Below are 24,854 nucleotides of genomic sequence, written 5' to 3' on the forward strand. Positions count from 1 at the left end.
ACAGCGCAATGGATCGCCGGTGAAGACATGCAAGGTTTACGAGGGATGGCTTGAAGCCACAATGGAAATGAATTATTAGACTGCACGAGGGACAGCAAGGTGTTCTGGCGAGGATAGATGAGACAATGCCCACACGAGGCTTCCATAGGATTTGGCAATAGAATGGAATTAAAATCATTGGCTGTGCCAGCGACGAATTCGTCTTTCAACGAGGAATTGAGCATATATGCTCCAGCTCTCAGCCGGTTCGGCGAACGATTATAGCAACTCGTGATGAAGCTGCTTCGCTGCTCTGAGCACCAGTTCGTCGTCTCCGAATTGCCCAATGAGCTGCATTCCAGCAGTTTTGATATCTGTGTCTTCCCGCTTCGCTCTTTCTGCCTCGGGCACTGGAACTGGTACACTTATGGCAGGCAATCCAGCAAGTGAAGCCGGAACCGTGAATACATCGTTCATGTAGCTTTCGAGCGGCGATTGCTTTGCTAGTTCTTCGATTGTCGGCGGCAGGGTAGGAGCCGTAGGTGTAAGGAGCAGATCCACCGTATTCTCCTCTTCGCGAAGACTCTTGCCCGTGGGGTCTAGCAATGGATTCTGCAGCGCGAAGACACGATCGAAGTCCTGTTGTACAAGTCTCCTCACGCGTTGTGCTTGTATGAAGTAATTGTCCATAGCCTCTGAGCTTAGCGTGTAAGCACCTAGTAGGATTCGTCTCTTTACTTCTTCTCCGAAGCCCTCGCCTCTTGTTTTCGCGTACAATGGGAGTGGAGGATTGTTGTGAGGACTCGCGTCGGTGGTGCCAGTACGGTGTCCATAGCGTATGCCATCGTATTTGGCTAGGTTCGAAGAAGCTTCGGCTGGGGCAAGGACGTAGTAAGCTGAGAGAGCCGATTGCGTACTGGGTAGTGAGACCGCGTGGAGAGAGTGTCCTGCATTTCGCAGCATTCGGAGCGTGTCGAGATAGGTCTTTTTGACTATTGGACTGAGCTCTTTGATGTTGTACTCGATCGGAATGCCAATCCTCAGCCGTTCGGTTTTGCGAGATGATTTCGATTGTATTCGTTGGCGAAGGGACTCGGATAAAGACGTCTGATCTCTCGCATCGTACTTGTCCAGGATAGAGAATGTCTTCTCCAGCTTCTCTACACGCCGCCCGAGAATGCCAACAGTATCCAGCGAGTTGGCATATTGAATCACGCCCCATCTCGATATGCGGCCGTACGATGGCTTGAAGCCCAGGACACCCGTATAAGCAGCTGGCAATCTCACAGACCCTCCAGTATCTGTTCCCAGTGCAACCTCGCAAGCACCCTTCGCAACGGCCACCGCACTGCCGCCGCTACTCCCTCCAGGAGACAACGGAATACCACCGCGACTGTACAGACTCTTCACCGGACCCTCATGCGCATACTGCGAATGCGACCCCATGCCGAACTCATCCATGCTGCCTTGAATGTCGACATCATGATCGAGGTGGCCAGCTGCTTTCAAGAGCTCCACGACGGTTGCATCGAATGGCGAGTTGTAGTCCTGCAGCATTTTGGAAGATGCCACAGTGTTTTGCTGAGCTTCGGTTCCAGGTTTGCGGACTATGTTGGCCTTGATCCCAATAGTATCTTGACATCGCGTGGTTTCGTGGAACAGGCGATAGGGAGTCGCCTTCTGATGAAGGATCACATGTTCGCTCAGAGCTCTTCTGCAGAGGCTTACAGCGCTCTGTCGAAGACGCTGTTGACGTAGCATCACATCTTGGGTTGTAGAGTTTTGGCTGGAAGAGGTGCACGAAGAGGTGCGAAAGCTCTCCCTTGCACGCCAAGCTTTCGGGTCGGCATCGGCTTCTGGCGACAAGTGCTCTTCCTCAGCTTGCAATTCACTTCACACTGATCTCACGCACAAACACACGAACGCTCGTTTTCACCATCGCATGCATCATTTCCAGTGCAGCGATCAAGTCGAGTTTCGTCATGACGCGGCACACGGCACATGGCACCAGCACGCTGCCCATCGCTACGCTCTCTGGACATAGGCTTAATCTGCGACTTGTTCAGCTACTGTCTACGGGTCTACATCAACCTGAGCAATACCAAGATGTTACCTTAAGGATACTATCCACAGCATACTCTCTGAATGGGTCCTATCCTGTTTCGCACTACGGAAAGCCAACTGAGCAGACCCAAAACCCATAATGTCGCCAGGCCTGCATGCTGCACATACCCAATGGACCTATGAGTTCACTTTGGCCACGTGACTCCTTTCGCAGGCGGACTGGACGAGATGACGGCGTCCGAAGATGGAGCTTCTTCCGGGAAGCGCCCTTGACATGCTTCGTAACTCTGGTAAAGGTGGAGACAATCATCCAAAGAATCAGTGTCGGACTGTGCCGTCGCTGCAGCATCAATGTCGCGATCTTCTTGTGCACTGGCCAGATTCTCTTCGCCTGGGACCTCATCACAGGAACCATCATCATCTTTGGCTGAGCATTCTCGATCCTTGTGGGAGGAAGACTGGAGTAAATCGACACGTATGCCATCTGACTGAGAAGAGTCCTTCAAATCGGCCGTTTCGCATTCAGCTAATGGAGCAAGATTCGAAGCATTTTCGGGATCATCATGCCCGGCCTGGGCCGTGGCTGGACGTCCAGCTTCCAGAGATTCTAGGAAGTCTGCACCAGCCAAGGCGTTCTGGAACACATGATGATCGGTGATTGCCTCTTGCAAACCAGACTCTATGCTGTCTGAGCTTGGGTCAAAATCCGCAGATCTCTTTGGTGAACGTCTCCTCGAAGGTGACGATCTTGCTGATGGGGGAAACACACTCTCGAATGTTGGGAAAGATTGTTCGCGTTTCGCAGCTTTGCTGACACCACCATTATGTGGCAAGCTGAATGGATTTGACGTAGCGGGACGCATGCTTGCAGGGCCCCTCGCGTCATCCTCATGGTCGACAGAGCTTTCATTGCTTGTCTCTGTGAGCGCATTGTATCTCATGTTGCGGTTTGACCTCTTCAATTCGAAACTCAGGCGATCACCCATGCTCGGCGAGGGTCCTGGAGTTGTCACAGTGGGACTCACTGGCGGTGTCACTCTGCGGTCCGATACAGAGTCGATGCTGATGGCCACAGAGCCTTGGCGTGGTGACGGTTCCAAGTTTGGCGTCGCTGCATGGCCGCCTTTGTGCATCCAATCTTGGACGGAAAATCTCCAGAAGACCTCGCCAACGTCTGATGAGCGCCCCAATCCCGTAGACAGCCGAGACGGGCTTGGAGTCTGGGATTGCGCAACGCGCTGATACAGCGGCGCGGTGCTTGGATGATCATTCTCACATCTACACCTGTCTGTTGTCGACTTGCCCTCCACAGAATCGACCATGCTCGGAGGCGGATCACCGCGCTCGCAGTCTTCCAAGCCAAGAAAGTGCTCCGGGTGGAATTGATCAAACTGTGCCGAGCTCAGGCGACTCGAAGTTTGTGAAAGAACATGCTTGGTATCGTCTTGCGGAGCCTCGAATTTCTCCGCCCCGGATGGCACTTTTCTTGTTGCTTCAGGAGCACCCAACGTGGTTGCTTCTCCTGAAATCGCTCTTGCTGCGATCTTTCGTGCTGCACTTTGTCCAAGCAGTGCGGCGCCCTCGGACAGCAATTCTCTTTCTCTCGACGGCGTCCTCTTCTGCGCTGTTGAACTAGCGCGTTGCTGGAGTGCTGGGCTGTCCGTTTCCGAGCCACCACTGTGGTTTGTTGACTGCACCGTGGCTCCGGGAGTAGCTGTCGACTTCTCGTGGCTGCTGACTGTTCCTGGGGATGTTGCGGCAAGCCCGCCAACAGCATTTCCGGGTGCGAATGGGTCGTCGCTTTTCCACTGGCCGCTAACCGGATCTCGGTGTCCTGCACTCGGGGTCGATAAAGCTGCCAGCTTGAGGGGCGGCATGTCGTTGCTACCTGAGGTCGTGTTGGAGATGTTCCTAACTTTGTGCGTTGCTGACGATGGAGTAAGCCGGATGCCACGCCTCGGCGAATCCCTAATGTGCTGCTCTGCTAAAGCGTCCAAGGATATCATCTTCTTCAATGTCTTATTGTCTCGCTTCTCTGGAGTGTCTCGCGCTTCTACGCTCCGCTCAAATAGAGGCGGCTCATCGAACACATCAACATTTCCGTCGAGCTCCAGCTGTGCGCCAGTGCCTGGCATCGGTGTCGAGGGGCGGTCCGGTGTACTGAACTCAAATTCATCTGTGGGCAACCGCAGGAACTCACTCACGGCACCTGGCACTTGTCTGCTGTTGCCCTTGCCGGCCAGAATAGCATCCGCAGGACCTTCTCCTGGCAAACGGGTATAATACGTTGGCACTTTCATTGAGTCCTGGTTGACTGGGTTGGTGATTGACATCAGCTCTGAATTCTGGTCGATCATGGCCGGGCTGTAGAGAAACCCTGCCGATAGACTTGGCGAATCGCGCAGGTTTAGTTTGAGCGTCGGCGCTGGCACATCAATAGGCGACGATGGCAGTGGAATCGACGCTGCTCGTTTTGTCGGCGAGCCGTTGTCGCTGGCTGGTGAAGTCGGATCCGACATCGTGCCTCTACGGCTCAACCCACGCAAGCTTCCGATGACACTTCGTGCAACGCTTGACGTCCTGCCGTGTTGCCTTGTAGGGCTCTTCATCTCACGCTGAGAACTCCCAGTGGCTGTCGCAATCTCTGTCGAGATTCGTCCTACTGGCTGGGCGGAATTGACTCCGTGGCTGGTGATGTCTGACAATGCTGCACGCCTGCTCTTCTCCTTCCCACTTGCATGGATATGCTGTCGAAGACTGTTCATGGCGCTCTTGGGAGTGAAGGTCTTCTGACGCTCAGCGCGCGTCGGCCGAAGCGGCGTGAGCGAACTGTGAGATTCACCCACTGACGCTGATCCAGAGCTGTTCTCCTCGTCGGCATTTGGCAGCTCGACGTCGACATTTCTAGCAGCGTCAGTATTAGCAATCGAATTCGCGATGTTGACGTACTCTTGGGCATCTTCTTGGCTGCCCTTTCGATCACCACTTCGTAGGTGCTCAACAACCCCTTTTGCACCTCGTTGAAAGACCTCGCGAGCGCTACCGAACCACGACTTCTTCCTATTCAAAGTTAAGGTGTTGTCGAGATTGCTCTGCAAGGCATCTCGTGCAGCTGAGGACAATGGACTGTCCGCCCGCTCGGGCTGTGGTGTCGTGGCTCCGCCTCGATGGGGCATTTTCAGTCCGTCTGCACGAAGCGTAGCATGCGAGTCGAATCGAGGTAGACCAACCTGGGCGGAAAACAGGCTCGTACTGTTGAATGGCAATCGAGAGGAATGTTTGCAGACCCGGAAGTAGCTGGCGCAGGTTTGCTGCTACCACCCAGCCTCTTGCGCCTTCGCTTAATGCAACGGCCGTGAGGCAGTCACAGATGCGCATGACAATCGCATGGAAAGCGCGTTGTTCAGCTTGACGACACGTCTCGGCTCACATGTGTTCTATCGACCTACGTCTAGGAACCACAAAGGTCGGGGCCGCATGTTAAGAACGTGTACCATCGCATCGGGCTTTCTTTACAGTCGCGGCTCAGACCCTCACCTCCAACCATTTCTCATGTCTTCTTCGGGCAGTTCTCCCAATCACATCACCATTCATACTCTTCCGCACTTGCTCGCTGGTAATTACTGCATATCGATCACTGACTTCCCAAGGCGACCACTCGTACGAAGAGGCCACATCATGCGGACATGAAGATGCCATGAATGGCGGCAGACCACGTCCTTCTCAACTATCGGGCGCTTGGCTTCGAGAAAGCCTGCATGCGAGCACCTTAGTAGCACGGTCTCGGTGTGATAGGCGGTCGCGACATCAGCTCTGTGTTCCCTGCTGATATCGTACCTCACTTCGATCTCGAGGTGCAGCTATCCTGGCGCCTGCAATCGAAATACAAAAGAGTCACTCCTCGCTCACAGTCGATTGTGTGCAACGTTTTCATAGGCAAATTCGGATGTCCAGATCGCCTGACTACACTGGCTGAAGCGATGCGTGGTGCCATCGACATAGCTTCAAGCCTCGAGAACATAATGCCCCCCTTCGCAACATCTGCCACGACTTGCTGCATGGAGCAGATCCTATCTATGAGAGGAAACGATTGTTGCACACGTAAATCACGAAAGGCGGCCTCAGATCCATGCTCGTCGTGTGAAAGTTCTGTGCTACTTCTTGATTCGCATCCAGTGTATCACGCGTAACAGGCAAAAAGACTGGCCTAAATACATATTTTTCGAGCAAGGTCACGTGTTTGAACCACTAGCGCGCTTTGGAACGACCTCGCAGATCCAACCCAACGACATCCAGCGAGCTTCGGCCAGTTACGACACGCACGCCACGCCATCGCCATCTGCGCGAACCTGTATTGTTCTACACGAGTAGCACCTATTTGTCCACTGCTACAGTCAGCCCATTAGGCGCAGTGCGCAGCCATGGCGAACCCGCAATCCGTGTCCTTTGACCAGTTGCTTCAAGAGAGTGAGCCGCACCGCTGCTCGATTCAATCCCGACCACTGCTGATGTCGCGCCAGGCCGCAAAAAACGCAAGGCCGAGCAGCTCGCGCAGGAAATTTTCGGCAAGCGCAACAGGTCGCAGACACCCCAGGGGCCACGGTCGAAGCCAGCTCCTGGCGCCAGCCTTGCCAGCAGAGTCGGTGTCGCGAAGGTACGATTATCACCTTGAATGGAGAGGGCCTGAGCCGGGCAATGACTAAGATACTTGTAGCCACGCACTGCATCTCTGCCTCGAACCAATTCGGGCTCAGCGCCACGAGCCAATCGTCCACAGACGCAAGCAGCACGGCCTGCACTGAACGACGACAGCCGTGCGCGATCGACCAAATACCAACAGCGGGCCTCACAGGTCATCTCGGATCCAATCAGCGATGTTAAGAGCAGTGAATATGCAGGATACGAGGCACCACCGGCGGTTGCGAACGGAAATACGAACATAAGCTTTCGAGGAGCAGCGACCAGCCAGCACGTTGTAGTCGCGCAGAACTTTGCGCCAGGAACGACCGCTGCAGATATCGAGAGCGTAATGACTGACGTTGGCGGTACTGTCCTCACCTGCAAGCTCACCGCCGAGACGCCTACTGTGGTGGCAGAGATGACGTTCGAGGATAAGGCTGGAGCAGAGGCGGTTATCAACACATTCAATGGGAAGAAGGTATGTATGGATGGCATCAGATCATTGGGCATGTTACTGATCTGTCGCCAGGCGGACGGTCGCACTTTGAATGTGTTCCTGAAGGCTGTAGGACCAAAGCTGCCATTCACAGTCGATGTGGAGCCAGCAGTCGAGGAGGCCATGGAAATCGACGAGAACGCACAAGCGCGCGAAGCTGAAGATCGTCGGCGCGAGGAGCGTCGTGGTCCTGCTGAACGTGCGCCTCCGAGAGACGACTACCCAACAGGACCGCGAAACGATAGAGGCTACCAAGACGATTACTACAGCCGCGGACCGCGTCGTTCTGAGCCTGCGTATCAGGACGGTCGTTACGGATTTGGAGGTGGTGGCAGGTATGGCGGTGGAGGAGGCTATCGCCATGATGGTCGATTGGGAGGCTATGGAAACCGTCACAGCTACAGGCCGTGAGCTGTAGCATGCAGCTGCCAATGCACTCCCAGCACCCACTTTCCTAGCTATGGAAAGCACAATCGAGTCTTGCAGATCATCAAGATCGCAGCATTCATTTCTCTCCCTGAGATGTGCAGATCGATTCGGAGATCTGGTCCCGCCTTGAACGCCCTATTAGATTTCAAGGACCGGTGTCAAAAGCTTGGTACTTCATGAGTATAAATATCTTTGCGGCAATTGCATATCCGCTGTATCACTGCATCAGTCTGCTGCCTCCTCCGAACCACCAGAGTCTGGATAAGGTACCCCGTATTGCACTTCGCTTCACACGAGCAACGCTCCCCCAGATCAGCAGGCGTTGCAAATGCAGGCAGCTGGCATCCGCTTCTTCTTGCTTTCAGGCAACCGCTGCTGCAAAGGTGCACAACGCGGAACAAAGGCTCTGTTGCACAGACATCTGGATCTGGAGGACTAGCGTTGATTTGACATAAGACACCAGCAGCTACATCACGACTGCATGGCATGGGTCCATTATTTGCAGTACGTCGTGGCTTCATGGACATACTGCTCGCTTGTGGAATTGAGAACATGTGCATTACACAACGTGTAGACATCTGTGCTATTTGTCTGCTTCTCAAGTCAGGTGCGTTCCTGCACTCGCTCCACTCCGTGCAGTCGTGAGTGTGAGTGTTCTTGCCACCGGTGAATTACTGCCTTAGTTTTGCTCTCGCGAAGCGCGGAGAGCGCTAAGCACAACACTACACATACGTACCCGCAACTATCGAACGCGTAGCACCCGCGCCTCGCGAGACGCGTCTCCTCCATCACCAATTTCACCTCGCTCTCATGCGCTCGTGCGAATTGGAGTCATTCCACCAGCGCTATGTCCTCATATCGTCCTCAGTACGGCACATCCCGCGCGAAATCACCACGTGGATCGAGCTACCACGGGGAGGAAGTCCAGGCTACATTTCAGCAGAATTACGATGGCTCCTCCTGGAGACCGAGATCTCCTGCACGCCATCACACAGTTCATCGAGACTTTCGTTGGCAAGACAGGTCCAAATCCCGCTCAAGGAAGCATTCTCCTGTAAGGAGAGGCGACTACCGTTCGAGATCTGGATCGATCGAAAGGCACTATGGCAATCATACTACAGATCGGTGCACAGGTCACAACGGCTGGCGGCCAGGGCGCGACACAAATCGATCGCAGCTACGTGGATCAGCACCTGTGAGCTCAACTCCAGCAAAGCGGTCGATGATGTTGAGGGTATACCGTATTGGCGGAAGATGCAGCTAAGGGACAAAGGCGCAAAGCCTGAAAATGACAACGAGAGAGGATATGTTGCTTGGCGGAGTACCCAGACCTTGAGTCCAAGAGTGGCAGAGCGCCCACCCGTTTCTCATGTTGAGAGTTCATTTGCTCCATTGGCGGAGGAGACCCTGCCGAGATAGCCAAAGTTCTATCGTCACCTCTCGAGCGCGACAAGGGAAGTGTTGCTTACAGTAAGGGTTTCGATATGAGAAAAAGGAGGCGCACGACTCTCCATTTGACTCCACAACGGTCAATCGCCGGTATGGGATGACAGATAGCTGAGACCTTCTGGAGGCGGCGGAGAAACTATTGTAGCTGACAAGTTTAATGGCATGGACGGCTTCGAATTCAATATTGAAGAGCTCTTGGCTTCCAATGATCGGGAGCTTCAGACAGCTAAAGATCGACAGCGAGATAAAGCGTGCTCGAAATATCAAAGTTGAGGCACTCATGCTAGCTGGAAAATTTCAGGACCAAGCTGATGAGAGCGGTCTATTCGCTTCTCGAGTTGTTCCTGTGGATCGAGGTCTTCCAAAGCACTTGCGCGTGAAGTCAATTTTCCGCCGCATCGGCATCGTCATAGAGAACAACTCATGTGCGACTACTGCAGCATCTATCGTCAAGATTCAACTGAGAGGAGGATCGCACGAGACTCCACTGGGCGGCTCGCCATTCCTTACGCATTTTCAAAAAACCTAACTGCATCTTGTCGCAATGGCGACTGCTGTACCGAAACGAGAACAAGCCAATGAATGTTCCGCTCTCCGCATCTTCGCTGCTCTGGTAGCCGATGTGAGTAAATCAGCACCATTTGATCACGTTGTCGCAAGAGCAGAGAAGACCGCCATTTCCTGCTCTTCGCCTTCGCTGGATCGGTCATAGCTATGCCGATACACGTGCACGCGCAAAACAACGCAGCTCTACTGGTATACGGGGAATGTCAGATGGATCTCAGTCAAGCATGCTCCACGGGACTAAGAAGACGCTCCGGCTTATTTGCCATCGTTGTTTCAGTCTTCGCCTGTCGACTGGTACCGTGGGCTCAAAACGAGCAAACGGTTACAGCTGCATCTGGTGCTGCTGTTGTCGAGGCGGAACGCTATCGGCGCTGCAATATGGCAGCTAATGTGTACAAGTGGAAACCGAAGTTTGGATGTTGTGGAGGGAAGAGATGAAGTCCGTCGGCGAAGGTTTTCGTTCAAGCCGTCCTGGGTCTTGGCACAATATCTTGGCGATCGCCTCTGAGCGCAAGGCAAGAGATGACATTTCTGTTGCATACCTCACGTATTTTGTTTGCGCCATCCGCACTTGAACTATCTAACGATCTCACATGTTGGGACATAGTCCAGCAATTTGAAGCGATGAGCGTCGTCGATTTTCCTTTCAAAATTTCACAGTGTCAAGCTGAGGTTGAAACCTCATCTCAGGTCGATCCTTGAAAGGCCCACCGAGTTCAGCGAAGGCGTTTGCGTGAGGCCTCCGTTAGTCGTTATGTATAGGCTCCAGCGATCAGACACTAGTCGACCAAATCGGACTGCGGTAGGACCAACCAGAGAGCTGGAATTGGAATGGGGACTACCAGCAATGATCTCCTGCTCTGCCTCCTTCTCAGGCCCTTCGGAAAAAAGGTTTGCCGGTTCCGAAGTTTAGTGCCACTTCCACTTTCACCTCCGTGTTTACATATAGAAGTCACGTACCACCTTACCTTCCACCTCACCACTACCTTCCTACCTTCCTTACCCACCGACACCCTTTTTCCGAAGGAAGTCGCGTCAAGCCAATCATCAAAAGCTACATCAAAATTTGACCAACATTGACTGAACAGCACGTGATTGGCAGGCGCGAAAAGCCAAGTCGGGCTGAGAAGGAGACAGCTCCTGTTGGCCAGACGGATCGACCTTCGTGACTACGCCCAATGGTCCAGCAACGTATGCGGTACCATCACGGTCGAGCACGAGATCATCGCATGTCAGGTTCCCCGTAATGAGCGTGGGAGTGCTTGTCTCCTGCACCTGACCTTTCTCATCGACCGCCACTCTGTAGAGACTGCTCTTTCCGGTATTTGTGTAGTAGATGTTCCCTTTGCGGACCTTGACACCATTTACTCCCGTGAAGTTGGGCCCTGTCGGCGTGGAACCGGTGGTGCTATTGTCTTTCAGCGTCACTCCGACCTCCCCGGTGCAGACATTAACATTCCAGATGAGTCCGCGGAACGAATCAGCCACGAGGAGGTGCTCCGACAAAGGTCGCGCAAACGCGATACCGTTGGGTAAGGCAGCATTCGGAAGAGAAGCAACGCGCTGGGCGTATGGCGCTTTCGTCAATCCACCTTTGGGCAAGACTTCCACACCTCGCATATCAATCCTGGTGATAGAATACGAAGCTGGGGTAGTGTTTGATGGATTCATGATATCGAAGTCTCCAGAGGCAACGTAGAATATGTCTTGCTCGCGCTCCGCGATGCCCACTGCGCTGCGAATGTTCGGAACGTTGTACACAAGCGTTGGGGGCAAGATACCAAGCGGATCGAATTGATAAATGCTTGCATTTGGCTGAGTTGTTGTTGCAAGGATCTGGCCGTTGGCGCGGACAGCAAGATCCTCGAATCTCGGGCCGTCGTTGATGCGAGCAATGATGTGGACTGGAAGATCTGCATTATCTGGCACAGTTGTAGCCAGACCGTGAGCTATGGCAGAGCCTAAGACCAGAGCTGAAAGAGCATAAAGCATTGTGAAGTATTGAATGACGACAGCAGTAGCGTTTCCTCAAGCTGACTTACCCCGACAGAGCTGCCTGTCTTATATACGTCCAGTGCGGGAGTCGTGTGGTATTGTTGGATCATTAGCACTAAACGTATTCGTGCAGACATTCATAAGCTTCGGGAAGGATGCGCTAGCATGCTGAACCAACATAGAAAGCGGCGGTCAAACAGTACTGGCGAGAGGTAATCTCACCCAGCATGCTCTCGAGAGCAAGCTTCGTCACAGGCAGACAGAAGACGTAACAAATCGCGAGAGCTTGTGAAGACGTGTGTGTTGTCCAGCTCGAGCGAGTCGCTGTGGAAGTACTGAAACAACCCGAGGCTGACGAAGCGGATGGGACCCGGGAGGAAGTGGCATAGAGGCCGATCCTGGAAGTAGCCACAACGTATCAGAAGCGCTCTGTGCTGCAAGTCATAGTAGTCGTGAGCGCAACATACCATCTCCCAGAATAAAGCCGTGATCGGCGGAACCAGCGAACATGTCAGACCAAGCCACAAGGATAGGACCTTTCATTATTTCCTGTTACAGCAGCTCGTTCGGCTAAGGACAATCCTCGAATATGAAGCAACCCATTTAGTCTCTGCCTATACTCCACAACAAACGCCATCGTGTCAAGGCTCGCAAAACATTGTCATCAGGAAGGACCTAATGAATGTGCCTCCAGAATGATTTGAAGAAGACTGACAGTTTTTTTCGAGAATTGGAAGTCCTTGAACTTCCGGCCGGCGTACCTTTCGTGTGGGTGTGAAGTATTTCGCAAACCATCTCCCTGGCCTCCAGCACTTACGGTAGGTATTGGCTTGTCAGACAAAATCGGAATGGCAAGAGCAGCAACCTAGACATCGACGTCCTCGGCTTCTGATATAGCATCAATCAAACTATCTGTCCCATAATCTCGCATTTCGCTTGAGATAAGCCCATGCTCTTCGAGCTTTTCCAGCGCGGCTAGCACCCAGGCCTGGCAGTTGTATTCGGGATCGCCGTTTCTTATGCGAACAGTCGCAAGCGTTCCCACGATCTGTGCCAGAGTCGCCGGCACACTCATATTGCCAAGCCTAACCTGTCTGTAGAATGTATCGGATAGCGTTGGGTCCGCTTCAGCTCTACATTGAAATCTGTAGTTCTCGGAGCCTCCGACAATTTCGACCAGCTGGGAGGAACTGTTCGGAAGTTCCAGCCAGAGAGCAGTATGTCGGAGCCATGTGAAGTCCGGATATCCTCTGTGTATGATGACACTGAGACTGATGGCGGGGCGATCAGCGGAATGTTCATGCCGGGTTGTTGAAGCCATAGTTCGCAAGACTGATCTGAAAGCAAGTGACTCGTGATACCAATGAGATCCAAGTGTTTACCGATCCCAATCAAAACGCTGGAAGGTGTCAACACGAAACGCTCGGTATGCCATCGCTGCTGTAGAACGTGCGGCACAGGTGGCGCAGCATATGTAGCGCTTTTCTCACTTTTTTCCGCACTTGAGTCACCGCCGTCTCCGACTTTTCATCAACTGGAATCTGAGCGCGTTGTATGGAGCATGAAAGTGATGTAAACTCGCAAAGTCAAAAGGTGGGAAGATGGATGTTTGCCTACGCGCTTGAGACGGGAAGAAGTGACGTTCGGCTGCGGGCACGTCATCGCAACCATCGAAAGCACCATGATTAAGTACTGGTGTTCTGAAGATCTAGCCTTGTGCTTGCGTAAATGACACTGAAAGAACACATTTGCACTACATAGCACTTGCCATGGCTGACGAATTTCTGACCGCTCCGAAGCCGCCTCCAGATCTCAAAATTCCCTCGTCAACAAAGACAGTCAAAGTCTCATGCATTGACAGGTACGATAACAAGCTCATCAACGTTCTCTCAAACACTGAAAATCAGCAGCACATCTCGTTTCCGACTAGGAAAGTCGTCTTTCCTGCAGCCAGACTATACAGGTCAACCCAATTTATGCGGTCCATCATTCTCGTTCCTGATCGAACACCCATCTTCCAAGCCCATCTTGTTCGATCTCGGAATTCGGAAAGACTGGGAGAAACTGCCTTCTTACGAGAAATTTGTTCGCTTGAAATGGTACATCAACGTTGAAAAAGATGTTGCAACAATCCTGAGAGATCACGACGTTGATGTTGATGGCGGAGCAATTGAGTCCATTATCTGGAGCCATCATCACTGGGACCACGTTGGCGATGCTTCCACGTTTCCTGGAAGTACAGAGCTCGTTGTAGGACCTGGATTCAAGGATGCTCACCTACCGGGCTATCCCAAGAATGAACAGTCAACCCTCCTCGATAGTGATTTTGATGGCCGCAATGTCAGGGAGCTAAACTTCGAAAGTGAAAGCAAAGGGCTAAAGATCGGGCGATTCAATGCCTACGACTACTTTGGCGATGGCAGTTTCTATCTCCTCGATACGCCTGGCCATTCCGTTGGCCACATCTGCGGTCTTGCGAGGACCTCATCGAACCAAGATTCCTTCATCTTCATGGGAGGCGATGCTGCACACCACGGCGGAGAATTCCGGCCGACTGAATACCTACCTTTGCCGAAGGAAGTGAAGCCTTCTCCTCTCAAGCGACAGCAACCAGTATGTCCGGGCCATCTCCTCATGGACGTGCATCCACATAAGCAGGCAAACACGCCCTTTTACTATGTGACAGAGAGCTTCGCACATGATAAGAAGGTGGCTGATTGGACAATTGATGGACTGGGAGAGTTCGATGCGCATGAGAATGTGCTGATGTTGATGGCACATGATGACGCGGTCGTTGATCCTGCTGAGATTGACTTCTATCCCAAACCACTGAATAGCTGGTTCGAGAAAGGCACGAAGCAGAAGATCAAGTGGTTGTTCTTGGGTGATTTTGAGCACGCTCTCGAGGCGAAGGAAAAGGGACAGGAGCCTTTCAAGTGGGGGAAATATCCATGATCTGAGGGGAAATGTTAGGGTTGTCGTGGCCAGACAGATAGTGCATCGCCTTTTCCCCTGTACCGATTCGATTTTGTCGATAGTCTTTAGCCGACTGCCTGAGAGTCCTTCGAGAGATCTTGACGAGTTCGAACGAGGTCCTCAGCGCATGCGAACTATTAGTTGTGCAAGCCATGTGGTCATTGTGATTTCCGCCAGTCTATTAGAAGTCTTGTTGCCGTGGACGACCGGATGAAGCATGAGGATCTGGTCATTAGGACAGCGGGTTTCGACCGCCGGGGCATTGCATCGAATACGCAGGAGACATTCAGATACTCATTAGAACGTGGTCAAGAGATTACGGCCAGTCGGGCAACCATCATTGTTCTCGCATGCTTTGGAATTGGACAGCCCTTTTGGAACGTAAGACTTGGAAACGCTCGCTGGAGAATTGGGTTGCTTGGCGGCAGCGGATGCGTGTGGTCTTCGGCAAGCGACAAGCGAGTTCGGAAGATCGCACCCGACACCGCCGTTATAAGGTAACTCGCGCCTGCCGCTTAGTCAGTCCTGCCTGGCCAACACCTCCCATCAACTCCTCTCCACCAACCACGTAAGTACACCACCTTCTCCCAACATGAGCTGCAGAGTTGGCATGCGCGCGGCGACGTGATCGCGATCAACGATGGCCCCACAAGTGACTGACACCATGGCCTGCAGAGCCCAGACACCGTGTCTGTAAGCATCGCGACAACACCGCGTGCAACGGCTTCAATCACGACGCTCGAGGGGCGGGAGCAGCGCAGAGTCAACGATAGGCCGACGGGAGGCAATTGTTCGCGCCCTAGTCGGCGGTAGGCATTGCGCATCGCGAGGCTGGGCAACTACATGCAACGTGCTCAGGTAAGCTGCGCCTGCCTCAAGCTCCCGAATCCATGGTCGCAATGCTGACTATTCCTGTGTCGCTAGGAGATGAATAGCGAGATGAGTACGCAAACACTGCGCCGGGCCTCCCGCATGCTTCAGGCCATACCATGCTGACTCGCCGTTTAACCAGGCTTACGCGAGCAACTTCTCGCCGAGACGGCCAACAGCAATGCCTCTGCACCATATCCTTCCAGCGCGTCCGCGGCTCAAGGCCCGAGCAATCCGTATCCTCCCTCCGATCATAGTGGCAGCCCACACGAGCATCACCAGCTTGATCCGAACGTGCAGTACTCGATGAGTGGTGACCATCAGATGGGCGAGGGAGCCGGAAAGGGCAAGCGAGAGCTATCCACGAGCAAGAGGGCCGCACAAAATAGAGCTGCGCAGGTGAGTGCTGCTGCCAGAATCATATGGATCGAGATCTCAAGTCCGAGCGCGGTGAACATGGAATCGTTCTGCTATCTCAACAGCACGTCTTGCCTGTGATCGAGCCATTCACTAACGCATCTTGGCAGCGCGCCTTCCGACAACGCAAAGAAGGTTATATCAAGAAGCTCGAAGAACAGGTCAAGGACTACCAAAGTATGGAGCACAACTATAAGGCTCTACAGAACGAGAACTACCAGTTGCGCGAGTACATCCTGACCCTGCAATCGAAACTTCTGGAAAATCAGGCCGAATTCCCCCCTGCGCCGTCGCACGCCAACCTGTCGACGAGCGCAGCTCAACAATACCCTTCTCGCGCAGAGTCATCGTATGCCTCGGAGGAGCAGCCGAGGCACGAGCATGAGCAACGACCGCCGCCACCTGCACCTGTAGCCGCTTCCGAGGCACAGCGGCACGACGGAATCGCGGCGCTTCATCAAGCTGCTGTGGCACAGGAGGCACGACCGCAATCGTCTCCCTATGGCTTAGCGAGCGAGTATCCAAGCAGGCAACCTGAGACTGCCGGAGGTATTGATTCGAAATCGGGCTCGTAGTATGAACCTATGATGGAGAATCATGATATCACGAGGCAGGAGATGACAACGACTTCTTCCATGCCGTGGTCCTGTCTATCGCAGCCCTAATCCATACATGGCACGCGGGCGACATGCTTCTCACCGCGCATGAGTAGCGCGCTAATGGAGGTGGCAACTACGGACTGAAGCATTAGTGCCGATCGATGGAAAGTGGCACGAGGGAATGTGGCAGATTCCAGCAATCGCGTTTCGCTCTGCCACTTGGCCAAGAGTAGCAAGTGGTCCTGCTTACGAGCTCTACGATTCCGTAATTGGTGACTGGACGCCCGACTTCCCACCGATCACTGGCATGAGCGAAAGCTTGATCAGCCGCAAGAGACGCAGGCCACGAGACTACAAGCTGCTGCCGGGCTGCTGTAGGCACAATGAACAAGAGCTATGTTGAGTGGCCAGTAAGTGATCCTAATAGATGAAGCATAGATGACTCAGCAAAGAGCTGTATACCAATTACAATGCATCACAGTTGAGCACTTCAGCTCCGACGCTATCCCTGCAGCAAGAGCATAGTTCACCTGAGCCAGAATCAAAAGAATCGTTTCTCCCCTTCTTTTCCAGCCGACGTAGCCGGAAGTCTGTCTCACGCTCCAGCGTAAAGGATGAATGCATCCGTACAGCGCCCTAGGTTAGTCGTGTTCATTTGATGCATGCAATGCAATGCCGTGTCTCTGAGTCAACGGCTGCGGAACACGCGGTGAATGGCGCAAGTGCGGAGCCGTTGCACAAAAGCACCTCGCTGCCTTGAGGCCTGTGCCGCGGTGGCGGGAAGCTTATCTGTGCAAGGCAACATTTCATGGGGCTTTGCCTGAACTTACCACCACTTGCTAACATCACCTTCGTTGGTGACATCTTTTCGGCGACGCGCCAACGTCTGCCTCATCGATAGCTCGAGCACTGAGAGACTGAATTGGCCGCTGACTCCTTTCTGCAGTTCCGCGCCCAACATGGCGATGGGTTCCGCCCTTTGGGCTGGCGCTCAGTCGGTTTGCGACGGCGCGCAGTTCGCACTCAGCAAAGCATCGAATGTTCTGAGCGCTTCTCGATTCAACAGGGACTCATTTGACCAAGCACGCGGCTACGACTTCGAAGAGGAGAGTGAATATGACTCGGAGAATGAGTCTGGCGACGATCAGTGGATTGACGTGAAGAAGGAAAAGCGTGACTTGACAAAGGTACCTATGCGCGTTGCAATGCCCTCATTAATCTGCGATCGATCCTTACTGAAGTTGTCACAGCCGCAAGAAGAATTCATGGTCAGGAGCGTCTCTGAATCAACGCGACAGCTCCGCCTGAAGATCACCAAGACCGCAACAGAGAAAGCAAGTGCGGCCGCGGGCGTCAGCTTCGAGTACGCCAAGTGGGCACTTCGTCTTGTGGCAGTGGAAGCAGCACACGATATTGGCTTCCTGACCAGCTGCAAAACGGCCACCGACGTTGTCAGAGCCGTCAAAGCGCGCTTTCCAGTCCTGGAAGACATCCAGAAGGCTTATCAATCCGGCAGTCTCGAAGCCAGCACCTCGGAGTCAAGCGCTCAACTCACCAATATGACTCGCGCACATGCTCCGCAGCCAGGTATCAGACATCCTCGTGATGTGCGAATGGCCAGCAATCTGGATGACATCCCGATCATTTCAGACAACACTATCAACCAGAGTCCATATGCGCGCGACGGAGCACCACTCATTCATGCTGAAACTGGAGCTGAATTGGAGCTAGTGTTCGAGGAGGCCGGCCGCGGACGCGGTAGGAAGCGAAATACTCCACCACACAACAACTCGAACGCGCAGGGAAACACGGTTTACAGCAGATTCATCGGTGCAAATCACAGCAAGGGCGAGAATAACGCATGAATTGCTCCCCCGTGTATCATGAGAGCGGCAGGTGGTGCATGGGGACTGAGACGGAGGGAAATGCTTTGCATAGCGAGGCATGAAAAACGACAGGATAACACGAAGCATTGAGCTCGAAAACAGCTAGATGCTGCGAGCGACTTCATGACCCATCAAGACTTTTGTCGTTGGGGTGGCGTTTGAATTGGTTATACCCGCTCTCCTACGGGATGGAGCACATGGACATGCATTCGAGGTTACTTCAGACTCAGGATTGAGCATGATGAGAGCATCATGCACAGCGAGCTGCCTTCAATGGCGCACTGGGTCCAAGTGCTATGCACAAAGGGAAAACAGGCATCGCTTCATCGCAGCCGCAGGCTGCCGATTTGACTCATAGTTGAACACTATCAAGCGGTTGTACTTGTTGCGCTTCTTTGATCAAAGAACTACCTGCCAGCCGGCTTGTACTCATCTTTGAGCACCCATTTCGCCCTCATCCTCCCTCCTTTCTGCATTGTGGCGATCTTCTTGAGCATCTCACTGAATTCTGCAGTGCGCTGCGGACTGTTGCAGTACCTGTTGAAGTGATCGACTAGCATTTGCGAGTAGACGGCTCCTCCGTGAGAGACAATGTAGTCTCGGATGAGCTTCATGAAGTCCGTGCCTTGTGGCCCACGATCAGCCCGTCCACCACGAGTCGCCGGCGTACCGCTGCGCGAAGTGCTTGCCGAAGCAGACGCAGAAGCCGTAGTGGTATTGGACGCGTTCGTTTGACGGTTCTGGAGGTTGGCAAGAACAGAGGTGGAAGAAGGTCCTCCGCGAGACATGCCTCCACCCCTGCCACCACGCATACCGCCCCGTCTCGGAGGTGAGGGAGGACGGCCAGCTGTGCCGAACTGTCCAGTCCAAGTCGGTACGCCAGCAGGAAGGGTCCTTGCGACTTCGGCAGCACGTTTCAGTTCTCGTGCTGCCTCATCGGCGACTTTCTTCGCTTCCTTCCTGATCATCTCGGGGTCGGCGCGCGTAGTCTTGCGACCATTGATGATGGCTTCATGATCTTGAGCGCCTTGTACACCGGCTCGTGCGAAGATGCCGGACAGGACACGATCTGAGGACGGTTCACCGTCCGCTTTCTTCTTCGCCTCTTCCTCCTCATGATCACCACGGAAATCTTCTTGCCGAGATATACCCGCAAAGTCATTGATCGCGACACGCTCACTCTCCTTCTGCTTTTCGTCTTCATTTGGTGGCGTGGGCAAGCTATTGTCGCGCTTGAGCGAGACTTCAGTGCCTTTGAAGATCGTTCCGGTTTCTGTTTGCCCGTCAACGGATTCTCCTAGGGTGAAGAGGTCGTGCAGATCTCTAAGCTGAAAGTTCTGGCGCTGCTTCGGATCTCGTAGAATCTTGTTGGTGAGGAACAACTTGAACAGTTGTCGATGGTAGATCTTTTCTTCGATGGTGCCTGCTGTCATGAGGCGATAGATCTCGACTTCACGCTTCTGGCCAAGGCGCCATGCTCGCTCGCGGGCTTGCACATCAGTCGATGGATTCCAGTCCGGATCGTAAATGATCACACGATTGGCGCCAGTCAAGTTCACACCGAGGCCACCCACCTTCGTGGTCAGTAAGAAAACATGCAGATCAGGGTCATGGTTGAACTCGTGCACCAAGTCTTGCCGATACTTGATGTCCGTAGTTCCGTCCATGCGTCTGTAGTTGATCCCCGGCAGGTTGCCAATGAACTTCTCAAGAATGTCCAGCATGATCCGATGCTGAGCAAAAAGAAGTGTCTTGTGCCCCTTCTCTTTCCATATCTTGAGGAGCTCTTTGACGACTTGCATTTTGCCTGACTTGCTACCAATGCCATAATCGTATCCAGGCTTCTTTGACAGAGTCTTGTGCTCGACAAGGTCCGGATGATTGCAAATCTTGCGAAGGATATCCACACCGTAGAGTGCCTGGCGCTTCCCATTCATGATTGACTTCATGTCCTCCGAGTCGAGGAACCATTGATATGCTTCGCGTTGCAGCTTAGTGAGCTTGCAGAAAAGAACTCGCTCGATCTTCTTTGGCAAGTCCGATGCGACATCGGCCTTGAATCGCTGCAAAAGGTAAGGGGAGATTGCGTCCTTGAGCGTTTCTGCGCATTTCATGGCGGTCTCTACTTGCAGGTTCGAAGCGTTCGCATATCCGCCTTGCTTAATCGGAATCGCAAACTGATTCTTGAAGTTGACCAAGGTTCCCAAGCGCATTGGATACACGAAATCGAATAGAGTCCATAGCTCCTCTAGGTTGTTCTGCATCGGCGTCCCAGACAGGATGATCCGATTGTGGGTCATGATCTCCTTGCAAAATATTGTGATCTCAGCGTTGGGGTTGCGGATCTTGTGTCCTTCGTCCAGGACGCAGTACTCCCAATTGATCGGAAGCAGCTGTTCGGCATAATTGACCAATCCTGCGTATGTTGTGACTAGCACATGCCCATCTTTGACAACGCGATCGATAACTCTTCGAACGACCTTGTTGGCTTTGCCCTTCGATTTTCTGTGATTTTCATCGTCCAGAGCATCTTCGTAGCGTGCCTCGCGCTTTACATCAAGCATACCGCTGCCCGAAGAGTGTAAGATGGAGACCCGTAGCGGTGGCCACCAGCGGTGAAACTCCTCCACCCATTGCTTGAGGAGAGTCGCGGGACAAAGAACGATTATTGGTTTCGAAATCTTGCCAGAGTAGTGCAACCCAGCCAGGAAGGAGATCACTTGGATAGTCTTACCCAAGCCCATCTCATCTCCGACGATTCCTCCTACTTGCTGAGAGTATAGCTCCCACAGCCACTGTACACCGGTCTTCTGGTAGTCGAACAGCGAGGGATAGATATCGCCGGGAATGCGAAAGCCTCCATCGAACACAGCATCCGCTCGGGTAGGATGTGGCATTTCCCACTCCTCTCCTTCTTCCTCCACTTCCTCGAGTACAACAGAAGTGTCTGCGGGCTCATTTTTGATGTCGCTAGCGGTATTTGCCGTGTCCTGCGCAGCTTCGGCTGCAGGTCTCTTGCGATGCCGTCTCCTGGCAGCGCGCCGTCGTTGTGTCCAGCTCTGCAACCGTGTTTGGTAAACTTCCTCATCGCCATCGTCGACGCCCGCAAAATCCTCCTGCTCACCGCCGGCCTGCTGTACAGCTTTTCGTTTGCCTTTTCTCTTGCGAAAGTTACCTGGAGTGTCGAGTGAGAAATCGCCTTCGGCGTCCTCATCACGAGGCTCTTCCTCGTCTCCAGATTTTCCGATGGCGGCTAGACCTGTCTCATCCATTTCCGGTAAATATGCGTCAGAATCATCCGCCATTGATTCTGGTTCCTGCGATACAGCCTTCGCCTGTCGCCTGGACTGTAAGCGCCTCCTCTTCGCAGGTCGTTCTTTCGCATCTTCCTCATCTTGTAGCCTCCGTGCCAAAGCCTCGTCATCTTCTTCATCTCCAATTGTACTAGCTGCGGCGCTGGTGTCGTCCTGCTCGAAGCCGGGTGCCAGCAGATTGCGATGGGACTTCGGTCCGTATTGTTCTGCTACCTCGACCTCTGCTTGGTCCACTTCCTCCTCATCCTCTTCTTCAGCATCGAGCAAGACCTCACCAAGACTTGAAGATGTGCGCAAGGTCCGTTGCCCAAATTTCGAGAAGGGTGTAATCTTTCCGGTCCGGATTAAGAACTCGCGATGCGTCTCGCCAGGTAGACGCTTGTTGTTTCCATCTTCGAGCAGTGTCTCTCCTTGATTCTCATCATCGTTTTGCTCCTCTATGCGCTTCTGAATCTGCTCGAGATCCCGATCCAGGTTGCCGATCAAGGCTTTATAACGCTCGATCTCGGCTCTGTATTTATTCTTTGTAGCGGACCCGGCAGGCTTAGCTAGATTCCTCTCGGCAATCCTGAGTGCCGTCTGCATTCGCGACTTCTCATTCTGCGTCTTGTCGAGTCGCTTCTGCTCCCTTTCCAATGTCTGTTCAGCGAGTGCCTGATCTGCCTGTTGGCCAATGTCCCTTTCGAGGTCCTCTTGGTCGCGCACGCCAGCCCCCAGTGCTGCGAGTCGCGCAGCTTCGTCGCCTTCCAACTCCGGTTCTTCGTTATTGTCGCCTTCATCGATAACGATCGGGTCAGTGGAAATAGCCTCGACGTCGGGCGACTGTCTGACACCCGAGTCGTCGTCGGGCTGACGCTGACATTCCTGCTTCTCTGTCGAAGACATGATTGACAGGCTGGTTTCAGAGTAGTCGAGGAGCCGGAAGGAAGGATGAGACAGAGAGAGATTTGAACAGCGTTACTCATAGCAAGGCGGATTCTCTGAGGCGAGCATCACTCTCGCTTGAGAAGTGATGTATGCGATCATCGACTGAGTTATTATCTGGGCGTGAACTGTGCTGAGAACAAAGTGAATCGGGAGATGCAGACGGGCCACTATGAGGTGAAAGAGCGTGTCGCAGACTGTGATGCGATCCCGATGAAAGAAAGTGGACTTCGACGCGACACAGGCGCGATGTCGTCACTGCTGCACGGATCGGCAGGCGCCAGCGCTCGCCCGCGAAGTGAATGTGACGAGGATGCAAACACTGAGCATCTACTTGTAACAATAGCACTGAGCATACAGAACATATTCACAAGCGGCTCAAGCATCAGCAACGCGATTGATGGATGTGAGGTAGCCGGACCCGCCGCATTCTTCCAACATCATGGCTTCACTGCCAGCTCGGCAGTCCTCGCGGCCGCGACGAGCTTCGCCGTCTGAACAGTCGCAGGCTTCGACCACACAACCTCAAGAATCTCCAGCGCAAGTACGATCGCAATCCGAAGACTCGCAGACTATATTCGTCAACAAGCCAGCAGAAGAGGAGGCAGAATTGGAGCAAGAGAAGTCACTACCAGCCGAAACCGCCGCGGGTCAAGATGAAGACGAGGTCATGAGATGTTGGATTTGCATGTCCGATTCGACTGAAGATGGGCCGGACACATCGCCATGGCGCGATCCATGTCCGTGTGCGTTGGTCGCTCACGAAGAATGCCTGCTGGACTGGATAGCGGACATTGAGTCCCCAAAGAATGCACACAACCGAAGTCGCTCAGGGAAGATAGAATGTCCACAGTGCAAGGCAGAGATCAAGCTTTCACGGCCGAGAGACTACATTGTGGATGCCATGCGAGGTCTCGAACGCATGACAGACAGAGCTGTCATTCCTGTGAGTGGACTGGCGTTGAGCTCTGCAATGGTGCACATCAGCCAATACGTCGGCGTGCACACCATTTATGCGATATTTGGAGCAGACGATGGTAACAGATTGCTGGAGCCCCTGTGGCGATGGGCCACACAGCCTTCAGTCGAAGTGTATGCCAGCGAGCCAGAGAAGGTTTGGGAGATCCTTTCGACGTTGTTCCTCGATCGACTAAAACACTGGCGACTCATCGTGGGCCTCCCATTGATCACGCCAGTGCTCGTTTTATCACGAACCTCACTTGCCGATAGCGTACTGCCCGTTCTGCCAATTGTTTTCTTCGCTTCCCAAGCACACTCACCAAGCGACGCTCTGGATTTTGCGTCATGGCCACCATCCGCAAGCTTTGCGTTTGCCGTATTACCCTACGTTCGCTCGCTGTACAACGCGTACTACAAGAGGGTGTGGGCAGAAAAAGAGAAGCAATGGCTTGAGGCAGTCAAGCCGCGAGTGAGCCAACAGAACGAGCAGGATGCAGCAGCAAATAATGGGCAGAATCCCGCGGAGGCAGAAGGAGACGGCAATGTGTTCGAGGTGCGAATCGAACAAGAAGTGTGGGAGGATGATTGGGAACAAGAAGATCAAAGACTCGTTCAACAAGCAGCGGACAGGCAGCCTGCAGCACACAACGAAGCCCAACAGCCTGGCTTGCAGATTGAGCAGAATAATGACGAGGATGCAAACGCACCACAGCAAGCCGCTGGCGAAGTTCCACAACAAGCACAGGCTCCCCAACGAGACCTGCCACAGGAAGGCGGATTCCCTCGAGGCGAAAACGACGCGGCGCCCGCACCCGTAGTACCTCGCGATCGTTTGGAAGACTTCGCACGTCGACGCCAGGAAGCGCAAGGCCAGCATAACAATGCTGGCAATGTGCAAAACGTCGAGCGTCGATTGTCGCTCTCTCTCACTGGAATGGCTGAAACGTTCCTTGGCGCTCTCTTCTTTCCAACAATCGCCGGCCTGGCCGGAGAAGCGCTGAAGCTTGTTCTTCCGCACAGATGGGTCACCCCGCCGCCCATGCGCATCTTCAGAGAGACGTGGGCGGCAGGATTTTGGCAGAGGAAATGGGCTCGTAGCTTGGTCGGCGGATGTCTCTTCGTGGTTTGCAAAGATTTCCTGCGGCTGTATGTGTGCTGGCGCGCCGCACAGCTTCATAAGGACAGAAGAGTTCTCGATGTAGATAGGAGAAAGGGTCGAGGGTCATTCAGGCCGTGATGGGATAGTCAA

The 24,854-nt window shown here is 53.4% G+C and overlaps 10 protein-coding genes across 10 annotated transcripts; 5 read left to right on the forward strand and 5 right to left on the reverse strand.

The window, feature by feature from the left end:
• Positions 1-258: 258 nt before the first annotated feature.
• RHO25_003247 (uncharacterized protein) lies at positions 259-1,536 on the reverse strand (the record flags this gene model as incomplete). Its single annotated transcript, XM_023598755.2, has 1 exon — positions 259-1,536. One exon carries the CDS (start codon positions 1,534-1,536, stop codon positions 259-261), a length of 1,278 nt encoding a protein of 425 aa, XP_023455596.2.
• Positions 1,537-2,228: 692 nt separating this feature from the next.
• Positions 2,229-5,219, reverse strand: RHO25_003248 (uncharacterized protein; the record flags this gene model as incomplete). Its single annotated transcript, XM_023598756.2, has 1 exon — positions 2,229-5,219. One exon carries the CDS (start codon positions 5,217-5,219, stop codon positions 2,229-2,231), a length of 2,991 nt encoding a protein of 996 aa, XP_023455594.1.
• A 1,245-nt stretch (positions 5,220-6,464) lies between these two features.
• Positions 6,465-7,630, forward strand: RHO25_003249 (uncharacterized protein; the record flags this gene model as incomplete). Its single annotated transcript, XM_023598757.2, has 4 exons — positions 6,465-6,510; positions 6,564-6,697; positions 6,758-7,201; positions 7,253-7,630. The coding sequence occupies 4 exons, from the start codon at positions 6,465-6,467 to the stop codon at positions 7,628-7,630; spliced, it is 1,002 nt and encodes a 333-aa protein (XP_023455112.1).
• A 3,093-nt stretch (positions 7,631-10,723) lies between these two features.
• RHO25_003250 (uncharacterized protein) lies at positions 10,724-11,656 on the reverse strand (the record flags this gene model as incomplete). The annotated part of the gene is made up of 1 exon (XM_023598758.1): positions 10,724-11,656. One exon carries the CDS (start codon positions 11,654-11,656, stop codon positions 10,724-10,726), a length of 933 nt encoding a protein of 310 aa, XP_023455595.1.
• Positions 11,657-12,524: 868 nt separating this feature from the next.
• Positions 12,525-12,980, reverse strand: RHO25_003251 (uncharacterized protein; the record flags this gene model as incomplete). The annotated part of the gene is made up of 1 exon (XM_065602378.1): positions 12,525-12,980. One exon carries the CDS (start codon positions 12,978-12,980, stop codon positions 12,525-12,527), a length of 456 nt encoding a protein of 151 aa, XP_065458450.1.
• Positions 12,981-13,428: 448 nt separating this feature from the next.
• On the forward strand, positions 13,429-14,614 carry RHO25_003252 (uncharacterized protein; the record flags this gene model as incomplete). The annotated part of the gene is made up of 2 exons (XM_023598759.2): positions 13,429-13,520; positions 13,570-14,614. 2 exons carry the CDS (start codon positions 13,429-13,431, stop codon positions 14,612-14,614), a joined length of 1,137 nt encoding a protein of 378 aa, XP_023455113.1.
• Positions 14,615-15,478: 864 nt separating this feature from the next.
• On the forward strand, positions 15,479-16,497 carry RHO25_003253 (uncharacterized protein; the record flags this gene model as incomplete). The annotated part of the gene is made up of 4 exons (XM_023598760.2): positions 15,479-15,493; positions 15,560-15,578; positions 15,648-15,904; positions 16,033-16,497. 4 exons carry the CDS (start codon positions 15,479-15,481, stop codon positions 16,495-16,497), a joined length of 756 nt encoding a protein of 251 aa, XP_023455598.1.
• Positions 16,498-17,480: 983 nt separating this feature from the next.
• RHO25_003254 (uncharacterized protein) lies at positions 17,481-18,386 on the forward strand (the record flags this gene model as incomplete). Its single annotated transcript, XM_023598761.2, has 2 exons — positions 17,481-17,708; positions 17,772-18,386. The coding sequence occupies 2 exons, from the start codon at positions 17,481-17,483 to the stop codon at positions 18,384-18,386; spliced, it is 843 nt and encodes a 280-aa protein (XP_023455116.1).
• A 428-nt stretch (positions 18,387-18,814) lies between these two features.
• Positions 18,815-22,606, reverse strand: RHO25_003255 (uncharacterized protein; the record flags this gene model as incomplete). Its single annotated transcript, XM_023598762.2, has 1 exon — positions 18,815-22,606. The coding sequence occupies one exon, from the start codon at positions 22,604-22,606 to the stop codon at positions 18,815-18,817; it is 3,792 nt and encodes a 1,263-aa protein (XP_023455890.1).
• Positions 22,607-23,087: 481 nt separating this feature from the next.
• RHO25_003256 (uncharacterized protein) lies at positions 23,088-24,842 on the forward strand (the record flags this gene model as incomplete). Its single annotated transcript, XM_023598763.2, has 1 exon — positions 23,088-24,842. One exon carries the CDS (start codon positions 23,088-23,090, stop codon positions 24,840-24,842), a length of 1,755 nt encoding a protein of 584 aa, XP_023455891.1.
• Positions 24,843-24,854: the final 12 nt, after the last annotated feature.

This window comes from Cercospora beticola, chromosome 2, assembly GCF_033473495.1.
Source record: "Cercospora beticola chromosome 2, complete sequence".
NCBI lineage: Eukaryota > Fungi > Ascomycota > Dothideomycetes > Mycosphaerellales > Mycosphaerellaceae > Cercospora > Cercospora beticola.